The 11,880-nt window shown below is 40.4% G+C and overlaps 1 protein-coding gene across 1 annotated transcript; it reads right to left on the reverse strand.

Annotated features, from left to right (window-relative positions):
- Positions 1–532: 532 nt before the first annotated feature.
- Positions 533–7,815, reverse strand: LOC306865849 (uncharacterized protein; the record flags this gene model as incomplete). The annotated part of the gene is made up of 3 exons (XM_079410677.1): positions 533–600; positions 3,147–4,917; positions 7,753–7,815. 3 exons carry the CDS (start codon positions 7,813–7,815, stop codon positions 533–535), a joined length of 1,902 nt encoding a protein of 633 aa, XP_079266803.1.
- Between the last annotated feature and the right edge of the window lie 4,065 nt (positions 7,816–11,880).

Below are 11,880 nucleotides of genomic sequence, written 5' to 3' on the forward strand. Positions count from 1 at the left end.
AGGAATTTTTCATTTTATCATTTTTTTAACAACCTCTCCGAGATTTAAATGATTCTGTTCAATTATGGCTAATCACTGAAATCCAGGAAGGGCATAAATGGGGGCTGTCTATCTACAAAGGCAGCAGAGAGTTTCAAGGCACTTTGAAGCACCTTAGAGAAAGTTTCATCCGAGAGTGTTTTTTCCCGTGCTGTGTTGGTCGGTCAGCTCGGCAGAATGCATCATTAGAGCTGCTGTCTGAGTCACAGTCATTATCAGCCACTTTTTACCTCTGAAGTACTGGCGCCACTGTCATCAGGCTGTGTTTATGCCTGATTTTTGCATGTGAACGCATGCGTACGTGCGATCACGTGCCTGAGCAACAGATGGAGCCGCGGCGTACGTTAATGACTCTGAACATTTCGTGTGTGAAGGTTTTGAAGAGTCAGGCATCCATTTACAGTAATTACCACCGTAACTTAACAGACTCTATGCATATTTCAATGAAACTGTTTGAGAATGGAGGTTGAGGCAGAATGTAAGTGGCCATGACTCACCAGCGCCGTGAGACTTCGCCGCACTTATGCTCATTCACGGCCCTCTGCGTATTCGACACAAAAGCTGAAAGAAAAGGAATGAGAGAAACACATCAGAGGCTCATAAACAACTGTCCTCCGTAGCTGCTGCACTCTGGTCACTAATGGAAAATTTTCAAGCGGTCGTCTGTCGCAGCAATGGTTAATTTGCAGCGGGATCCACCACTAAGGGCTGTTGGACGTTTAGAGTGCTTCAGCACGATAATGAATGTCTGTTTGGGGTTTAACCCCACTATTATCAGTCGCCGTGAGGTCTTGGTGGTGTTTTAACCAAACGCTGCGTAGTCTGAATTAGACAGCAAGGCCTTCTGGCAATAGGAGTGATTGCGTCTTGCCTAATGCAGGTGTTTTTGAGCATAATTGAGTTCTGCATTGTGTCCAAAGTCAGGGTGTGGGGGAGTGGGCTGGTGTTTGTGCCTATGTGTGTGAGAGAGAGGGAGAGAGAGGGAGAGGGTATAAGTGCTTGAGGTTCTGCAGTGGTGCATGGCAGTAGATGACTCACCCGTCAATCATGTGACTCATTAATCACTGCAGCTTTCTCTCTCCCCACCCCTCTCTTTCATTTGGTCTCAGTGTGTCTCCATGTCTATTCCCTTCACATTACTCGCCTTTTATTATTCTAAGTTCTTTTTATTAGCGAATGACTTTCATCTAGTGGCGTCTTATTGAACAGCATCATTCTCAAGAGGTTGAAAACATGGATTCGGCTTTTTGCTAGTTAAAGATGCTTGCATTCAGATGCACTTACATCTTCTTTCACGTAATTCTCTACGTGTTTTGCTCTGATGTTTGGTAAACATGTTCAGTCTTAATAATCACAACATGTTGCGATGAATGTTTGTTGCGGAACAGGATGCCATGAGTAATGTGGTCGTGACTCGTAAAGGTTTTTAAGAATCACAGAGCTGCATATCTATCAGTTTCATTAGAGATCTTTGTAGGTATGCAAGTAGCTGGAGAATAAATTGTCTCTGTAGTCAGTTTGTGTTTTCAGTGTTCTGCTGTAAAAAGGCATGAGAAAAAGTTTGTGGAAAATAGAGATAAAATTCAAAGATGTACAGGGCATGCTGGTTCAGACTCTGTGACGTCAAATGTAATTTCTGCTACAGGTGAGATAAGAAACGGCATATATCGTCCTGGCAAGAACCCTTTGTGGTACAGAAATTAATTAATTTCTGCTCAGGATCTGATCAAAGACGTTCCAATAAGACATTTGTTAAAAAAAACTGACTTTAATAAAATAATTGCCTTTATTTTTGTCATATAGCAAAACTAGTAATCAACATGCTGTTATTTACACATTGCACACACACTTGTTTATTTGACACTGTACAACTTACAATCGGGAAGTTGACAACAACAAATTCCTTTCACAAGACAGTTCACTGATGAAAACACTTGCTATAGTAATTAGAGTTGTCTTTGTTTTTTTGTTTTTTTTTATTAATTTTTAAAATAATCACAGTTTGATCAAGGAAATTTTCCCCAAATTTGTCTTTTTTTTGTTTGTTTTGTTTTTTTGTTTTTTTGTTTTTTAAAGATGCAAATACAGATAGACGTGCAAACTGTTCACCCTTAGAGTATTCCTTACAAACTTCAGACATTTTAAAACTGTTTAGGAACAAACATTACTATACAGCGTTCTGTTGGCTCTCAAGACAAAGATCCTGTACTCAGTGGTTGAACATTGGAGGAAACCCATAGCAACAGGGGCATTTTTAAAATTTGTTCGAAATTTTGGCAAGATATTAAGTTTACAGTAAATCACATGTGTACAGGTATTCCACCAAGTAGATTGACAGGGCAGCGACCTAGTAAAGATACTCATCATTTTGCATTTCTGTGAATAAAATGGAAGATTTCGTTTCAAGCTTTGTTTACAGCGTGTGTGACAGAATTCTTTTTTTTTTTAGTGGTGCAAGACCTGCATGCACATGGATGAGCTAAAACAGTGATCAGTATTAAGGCAGTAGGAACATTGATCAAAACAATCAAACAGACCCTCAGGAAAAGCCTGTAATAATTTGACAGTTACTTGTTTATGTAACTAGTGCCATAGCAATTATTACTGTGCCCTGCAGTATCAAGAATTCAACCCCAAGCTTTGCTTTTCAATTAATCAAGTGTTTCCTAAAGAAAATAAATCTTTGTATAAACATGGGTCTCTTGCAATTGGCACCAAAATATTTTCTTTGACCATTTTGTCTGCTTGTTTTTGGTTTCTTTTTGTTTTATCTTTTGTATTTTTTTCTTTTTTTCCACATGCAAGAGAATCAAAAACATACCTGAATGAAACCTTACAAATTCACCTGTGTATTCTCTCACCAAATTAAAATGTAAACTGCGAGAGAAACCAAATGAGTGCACGCAGAGAGGTTCTGATAAAGCAGCACCATCTCTTCCGTTCCTGATTTGGAATGTATCAAAACACAAGAGTGGAGAAGAAACACCTAACTGTCTTTTCACAGCCCTGTCGTTCAAACTCCCTGTCCGCTTTTTCTCCTCACTCTTTCATCGCTTGTTTCATCGCTTTAGAATTTCCTGAACTCCCAGCTGACTAAAATAACCTACGGTTGTAATAAATCTTCTCAATGAAGTTCTCCAGTTCTTCATCGTTCTCCTGTGGAGACTCTGGCTCATCGTACACATAGTCTGGTGGGTAGATGTAAGAAGGTGCTCTCCCACTCTGAGGAGAACGTGGTTTGGGCATAGGGAGAGCCTGGTAAGTTCGGGGATGGGGGAGAATGTAATTAGATATGACAGTGTCCGGTTGTGGGTAGGGGCTCTGGGGGCGTTGCGGGGCTTGCGCCCATTTCCAGTCCCTGGCCTTAGGCCTGTCTCTGTACCTACGGCTTGGAGGCTTCAGACCGTACCTCATGGAGCCCCCAAAGTTGTAGTCAAACGACAGAGCGGGATTTGTATAGAACTGTGGCTTGGGGGGCGGGAAGAAGACTGGGTAATATGCTCGATATGGCTTCTGATAATAGGGGAATGAGGGATAGGCCAGAAACTGCTTCTGCGGCTTAAACCAGTAGTCCTGCTTGCTGAGCTTGCCTTTGTTTTTCTCCTTGTACCATTTCTTATATGGATCGACTGTATAAGAGGATTTCTTAGGTGACTTAGGATATTGATATGCCTGAGGCCTCGGCTTGGCTTTGAGAGGAACTAGAGGGCGGAAACGAGGGGTGTTGCTTGGGGGTAAATCCTTCCTCTTTTTCTTCTTCTCCTGAACGTCGCTGATTATTTCGACCACATCGTCAGCAGGCAAGTGCAGCTTGCTGGAAATCTCTATCAGCTTGTCAATGGTCTGGGGATCCATCTCATCATCGTCGTCGTTATCCTCCACCTCGTTTGAGCGTTTGTCCTCAGCCACATTGTTTAGAAGAGCCGCCACCTTCATGTCTCTCATGTAGGACGATGCTTTCTGCTTCCTGCCCATGTACTCCAGAAGCATGTCAGAGGCGATGTCTGCCAATCTCTGTTCTTCCTCACGTGCCTCCTGTGCCTCGGCCTCCTGCCTCCTCACCTCCTCCTGCTCTGCCTGTGCCCGTGCCTCCTCCTCCTTGCGGGTCAGAATCTCCTCCTCCTCTTCTTCCACAAAATCGAAATCATCCATGAAGTTTCTGTCAAGCTGGGATGGGTTTCTCGTTCGCTCCTCCTGCCACTTAAGCTTCTTGGTCGCCTGGGCCAGTTGCTGGTTATAGGCTTTATAGCCTTTTAGAGGCGGGAGGATCTCATTGTCTTGCAGCCCAAGGTCAATGTTTTGGAAATAGCCCCTGGCTTTGCGTTGGAGGGGGTTGGCCACGTTAGACTGACTCTGCCCGCCCGTTCCTTCAGCCATATTCACTTTGTCCTCCTTTACACTCTCACTTTCATCCTTTGGATTTTCTTGTCCCCAGTTTTCCTCCCCTTGCTGTACTACCTCTGCCAATTTATCTGTGCCCTGCTCAAGGTCTCCCTCTATCGCGAGTCCTTCTTCAGAATCCCCCTGGGTCATCTTCTCTCTAACTGGGTGGTCAAGAGCCTCAAGCAGAACCGAGGCTAGAGAACTGGCAGAGTCCACATCTGAGACATGTTCCTGTACCAAGGGTTTCTGGAGCAGGCTGTCCACTTTCCTATGTGTCCGAGCAGCTCCTTCTGCTGCCCCCGGGTCCTCTTTTGCCAAGTTGAGAGCCTCATTGATGCCGCTGCTGACTGAAGATCTCTGCTGAAGTGCAGGGGCAGCCAAGGCCAGCAAGGGGGTGAGGCTGAGGAGGACTAACAGGAGAGCTGAGGTGCTGGAGGGGTAGCAACAGCAGAACATGACCATGCAGAGAGGACAGGATGGGGGAGAGGGGAGCACCTGACAAAGACAAAAGAAAAAAAAATGGTGATTCATTTGTGTGTGTTTTTTCTGAGCATTAACAAGATTATACATTTTATTGTCACTAATATTTTAATATTTTGTCTCGACAGCATTATAACGTGCATGAGCTGAAATCTGTTAAACTAAATTAGTATGATAGAATATTACAACATGCGCTTGTTTTACAGCAGTACGTTGTCAAGACAATACATTGTCATTTTTTAAATCCAATTAATTGTGCTGCTTTAATTAAAGTGAGTCCACACGGAGGCTACGTATAAAGGGAATATCGAGCGAATTCCCTGGTTGCCTCTTCACCTATCATTTCTCGAGTCGGATGAGTGAAACGCCACCGCAAGGCGACATATGGTTAATGATTATATTAAAACTAAATTATGACTGTAAATTGTCTTTCTTGACTCGCTAGGGAATCGAAAGCATGCCTGTATAAAACCTTATAAATTAACATGTGCTTTGTCTCACTGTCTCCTAAAATGCAAACTGCGAGAAAAACCCTACTATGTCAGTCAACTTATTTTTCTTTTTATTCATTCATATAAAAGCAATTTGATCGTTAATTTATTAGTTTGTACGTTCTCTCCCTTCTTTCGATTTTCAAAGAATGAACTCCCAGCCAACTAATCTTAAAATTTGCTTAAAATCCTCATTCCTACGCACACGATCCCAAAATATTATTATTATTCATTGCTTTAACAAAGACAAAAACATAGATATCACATATCAAGATTACCTTGTCGGAAAGATACTGATGAGGATCGTGTACTCTTACAAAAGAAAAAAAAAGGTGGGAGGAAGGCGTTTAGAAATTTATGAATGAGACGCTTGTTGATCGACCGACCTGTATCTCCTTGAATGACTTGCACTGAGATTCAACATCATCTCAAGGTAGGTATCAGCGGAAAACTTATCTCTAATTCTTCATAGCTTCTCTTTGTTTTTATATGGAACTATAAACTATTTATCGAGTGCGTGTAGGAATGGCAGTGCACTTACCTGATTTCCGAACAAATTAGCTGGAACTCAAAACCTTGTGGTTCTTGGATGAGGTTTGGAAAAAAACGCTATCCTTAAGTTCATTTAAAACTTGAGTTAAAGTAAGTTTGCTTCCCACAAGAATTATTTGAAACACTTCGATCTGTCTTGTTGAGAGATGAATGCGGAGCGTGATTTTTTTTCAGGACCACGGACAGCGCAACTCTCATTTGTATAGACGCGTCTAGACACGTGATCCACGAGTCATCGCGCCGCTGTTGACGTCAGAACTCTCCATTGATAAGAATTTCGTGTCTCGTTCGAACTCGGAGGGTACGCTACGGTGCTCTGATGAATGAACAGAGATTGCATGAATGAAACAGTCTCTCCATTAAAACGAAGCACTCTGGTACACAGTGAAAGCACCACTGCTAAATTAACTTATACAGAAATTAAATCTAATTGTAGCCGAGTTGATTGAACACTGTTTTGAACATTATACATTTAAGTTTAAATATACGTTTATTCGCAATACATAGGATGTATTAATAGGGTAGACTATGTGCCCGGCATAATTTGACACGGTCACTTACTTAGCAGACCCTTTTGGCCTGTTGATTGTTTGCGAGGTGGCCTTAATCAGAGCTGGAGAGAGACCGAACTGCTGCACCCACCGTGACGCAAGCGGTTCAGCTTCACTGCTCTACTTCCGCTCAATTTCCCGAGCTCGTTCAATTTTCCGCTCTTTGTCTCCTGCCGCCCCTGACTTTCATCCATCTGTCTCTAACGTCAATCTCATGTAATGTTTTCACATTAACATGTATATTTGTTTAAGCATGTACAGGTAGATTCAGTTGACTCAACTGACCTACAAATAATCCAGAAATAGTCAAAAAGCTTCATCAAGAGTGCAACCATACTTTGGCGCTCTCTCCCGCGCATTTATGCTTTTCGAGATAAGAATTCCGTGGTTTAGAACCTTTACATGAATACTGTAGGTTTTAGAAATAGGCCTAATTGGAAAACGCTCGCGTGGCATTGGAGCCAACAGCAATTCCGCCAATCACAGTTTATGATTCGTGTAATTGGATTAGTTGCAGTGCGGATATTGAAGTCCCACGAGCCACACTCGAAGTGGCAGCATCAAAGCTGTCTCATTATATAGAGTGGGAACCTTATTTCAATATTTTCAAAGGTTGCATCCAATAGACTCGTGTTCTTGAATTGGCTTGAAACTTAGAGACCCGTCCTAACCCTATTATTGTGTATGTTTGCTTTTTATTTGTCTTTTATTGTGATGGTTATTGTTATTTCCAGGTAACCTAAATCAGATGAATGAAAATGGTTTCGAATTCGAACATAAAGGGTTTTGCAGCCTGATGTCACTGCAAAACATTTTCAAGAACCCTTGTAGTCTGCACGTACGTAATGCTGCTTTAGAGAATAAACCAACACGCTGATCTAAAGAATCCATAACGAAACATTGAAAGAGAAAAGTAAAACATTTAATTAATAATTAATATAAATAAAAACAAATTTCAAAGAACTATATACAAGCAACTTTGTTTAAACTAAAATGATGTAAAGATTCACAGCAAACCATTCATTTTACGTCTGCCTCTTAAAAATGCTGCATTTTACGCTCCAGAGAGGTGTACCTGCGAGGTCTGATTTTATCAATATTTTCCAACAGCTATACGGTGCTAAGAAATAACTTATGTTATTTAAGTTGGCGGGGGAAAATGACCTTTTAGTCTGTAAAGAAAATTGCGGCATGCAACAAAGGGGTTCACAGGAAAGCGCGTATAGCTATGAGTGTGAATGCATGTCCTTTTCTACCTTGGTGGCGAATAATTTAAGAGCTCCAAGGGCCAGGGGTGAGATTTTGATACGGCTTGGCATTATCGACTGCCACTCAGCATTAGCGCAGTTGCGACCCTTAACCAGCGCTCTCCATCCCCCGCGCTGACTCACCTCCTCCTAACTGCCCATGCACTTCATGCAGGACCCAAAATGCCCACTCAAGAAGAGAATGAATACATGATATGTTAAAAACTGAAGCAAAACAAAGAGAACTGGGCAAAATAGCAGATAAAAGCGCTTTTGAAGTTTTTCCTATATGGGATGATGATAATTATTGTTCACACCTACACAAGGAAAAGATTCGTCAAGTTTTTGAGTGCTCTGCAGACATATTGGCTGCAATTATGAAAATGTATATTCAGATACACTGAAAAAATGTCCACCGCCTAATGGAAGTGACATAACACGCTCATGAATAAAAGAATTCATACTCCCACGAGACTGAAAAAAAGCATCGTCCTGGGATCGATTAATTCTCCCATTTCACATTTTACTCAGCTGCAGCTCGAGCTTAATGGTGTGTAGCCCAAGCCTTGCGCCCACACACCGAGCACCGCATCTGTTTTGATGGCAAATTCTCGCAAGCGACTGCTCTCTTGAGGCGATAAGCTCTGATTTGTCGAAAATGTCTGACTGCTAAGTGCCTCCGTCCGGAATGAGCCCTGTGACACATTTGAGGCACTTGAGGCTGACGATTCAAACCGAATTATGTGAGCTAATTTCCACGTAAATACTGACAAAGAACCAGACACGAGACAGTTCATTGTGTGTCAGCATGCGCTCTTTGACCGTTGCCACTGGACTAACTTGCGGCTAGCAGTGATCGGTTTGTTTTATTTATTCTGTGTGGTGTCCCAATTTCAATAATGTCGACCCAGGGGAGTGTTTGACCTCGGAATATCTCAATATTTACAGTTTGAACAGTTCGTTACACTGCGAATGAAGCGTAGTCCGTCCTCGCGCGCGTCGTCATTCATACAGCTGTTCTGCGCGCTTCTCCTTCACCAAAAGTGTTTACCTGTATTGTCGCGTTTTTAATTGAGGACCTTTGTCAGCAAAAAATATTTTATGGGCAAATGGACAGATGATAACACCAACATGTTTCTTATGTTCTATAGCAGAAAACGACATTTTGCGCTGTAATAGCCTAAATAAGCCCGCTAGCAGTTGTTCAAATGACAATAATGATCATTGTAAATTTCGTTTCCAAATATATTTGCGTTCAGGATCTCATGCGTTTTTTTTTGGAGAACAGACCAAAGTGCCTTTTCGCCGATTTATGCGATGAAACCCTTTGGTCAGTGACATATTACGTCGGAGGTTGGCTTCGTATTTGGAGTTAATGAGCCGATTGATATCAGCGAGAGTCATCAATCTCTCTTTCTTTCACGGGGAGAGAGGATGGATCAGCTCGCCCATAACATTTGGACTTGGTGCAAGCGATGTTCAAATAAAACACGCATTTATATTTGTTCTGTTAATACGATTTTGAAAAAAAATAAAATAGTGATGTCTCGACATTTTAAGAAACAAAAAGACCAAGACAACGCATTTAAAATATTTGAGCTATTTTGTGCATTCACCCCTTACAAAACATTGTAAATTAATAGTCTATGTCGTCAGTCTATTAGGCTATTAATAATAGGCTACGTTGTGAATATTAGTGCAGACTTCAATTTCAAAAGAAATGACAGAAAAAAATAATGTACATTATTATGATACGTAAAGATTTAATATATTTCACAATGATTTTTAATTCAGTAAACAAATCCCGTAATATGCAGGCTGAGGAATAATATGTACAAATCACCAATTCATAAAATGTATGAAGATCAACTTTTAAATGAATGTGAAAAAATAGGTAATTATTTCTAAACATACATTGGCTAAAATCTCAAATATGTTTTTTTATAAATCATATTTAGAAATAAGTGGCCGAGAAACAATTACGTGAAGTCGGAAAGACAATTGTGACTATAAGTCTTGTGTTTTGCCATATTTAATGTAAAACACATGTTTAGACATATTTGTAGTTTCGTCGTACATGGGTCTACAACCTAAATTCATTATTTATTTTATTTTCTTTGTTTCTCTTTATTTTTTCAAGACAAAAGGAATGCTGATATTTTAATGAATGGTTACGAGGAAATTTACACAAGTAGGCCTATACAGATATAATTCAAAATTTTACCTGTATTTTCATGGGGGTAGCTTTAAATAGGCTACTATATTAAAGACTTCAGTATATTGTCAATAATGCATAGTAAAGAGGATTTAATAAACTGCTTTGTCTGAGTGTATATCTCCTGGAAATAAATCCAGGAGAGGGCGCTATCATTACGTGGTTCCAAGCGTTGTGACTTATGGTTGCTCTGTGATGTTGCCCATTTCACATTTAAAGTTGGCATCAAGGCAAATATTAGGGGAGAGATAGAGAGAGAGAGAGAGAGAGAGAGAGAGGAAAACAGCCCATCAAACTGTTTTCATCGTTGACAGAGATTTTTAAGATATGGTAGGCTATGCGTCTTCTGAAAATCCTTTTGAAGATTAAAGTCGATGGAATGCACAAACGACCGAATTAAGTATCGTAAAAATAAAGATGAAACAAAAGATAAATAAAAAAGTGTGGCCATTCAAGAGTTACAGCCTCAAAAAGCAAAAACGATTTAATCAAAATATTTTTTTTTTCGACACTTTATTATAGAATCGACGGTGTCAAACTAAGAGGGGCAATCCATTCATGAACCTCCATTCATGAACCTGCAGGTCAGGGGATCGTCTTCATCATTCTTGTTTTCATCCACATGTTCCATGACTTTCGGTGTTTACGGAGCACGCGACGCGCGCATGCGCAGATTGCGCACCTCAGCACAATACACATACACAGTTAAACACGCGCGCCCGACAACACCAGCGCACTAGTGTCCTCCAAATCTCCTTGTAGGAACGAAAACTGTTATCGGTTATCAGCATGGTACCCGACTGGAAGGGAAGTAATTTGAAAGATGCTTTAAACTGGGTAAATTGCTGATATGACTCATCCAAGACACCCACAAGCCTCTGATCAATCGAATGGGAGGGAGGGGGACGAATTTGTGTGTGTGAGAGAGGGAGACAGCGAGGGAGAGGCAGATAGAAAACGCAAAAAGATGAATGGAAGCACACCATCAGTATGCCATACATTCCCCAAGCCAAAAAAGAGAAACAAATGTTTATAACTGCGTGAAATGTAGTCACGTTTTTTTTAAATTCCCTGAGAGGAAAGAGGAGCTCTAGACAGACGTTTCCCCTCAGCTTTCGTCACTCAGACAACCTCAACACCCCAAATATCTGATAATCCAGATGTTTTGGAGACCCTGTTGTGACATGAACATGACCACTGGTTTCACTGAAACATCTGTCAAACATCTTGCTGCTTAAAGTCAACCATGAAAATTAGTAATGCAACACTTTGTATTTTACAATTTTTCACTGAGAATGTTCTTATTGATCAAATGCTTGATGACTCTTATCTTTTAAATCCCATATTAATCAACGAAGGACAAAACTAAATGTAAAGCTTGGGTTCTATTACAGAAATAAACCCTGCTTTTCATTCGAGGCAAGAAGAAGATTGGTTTCTGCCACATTTATGCCAGTCCTTAATTTTGGGAGACATTCTGTAAATCGGCGTCTACCAAACGTTTAGATTCTCTGGACACTCTCTATCATGGTGTGCTCAGGTTTATATTAAATTGTATTGTAATTTCTATAATAAGAGTTGGTTGGACTTCATTATCAATGCCCAGACGTAATCACTGGTAGGCTACACTGTAAAAAATGGAATGGGCTGTTTACTTAAAAAAATTATGGTAACAATATTACACTTAATATTTTTGAGTAGTTTTTACAACTTGATTTTTTAATGGAATCTACCTGAAAAAATCATGTAAAATCTCCTAAATTAATTAATCTATGACACAATGAATTTATTATAATTAGTGAAATGTGCTCATTTATTTTAAGTTGATTCTCAAAATTTGAGTTATTTTGTACATTTAAAAGACTGTATACAGCCAAACAGCTCAAGTAGGAAAATACTTGAGAAATACTGGAAAGTACTGC

Source organism: Barbus barbus (genome assembly GCF_936440315.1).
Source record: "Barbus barbus genome assembly, chromosome: 47".
NCBI classification, from domain to species: domain Eukaryota; kingdom Metazoa; phylum Chordata; class Actinopteri; order Cypriniformes; family Cyprinidae; genus Barbus; species Barbus barbus.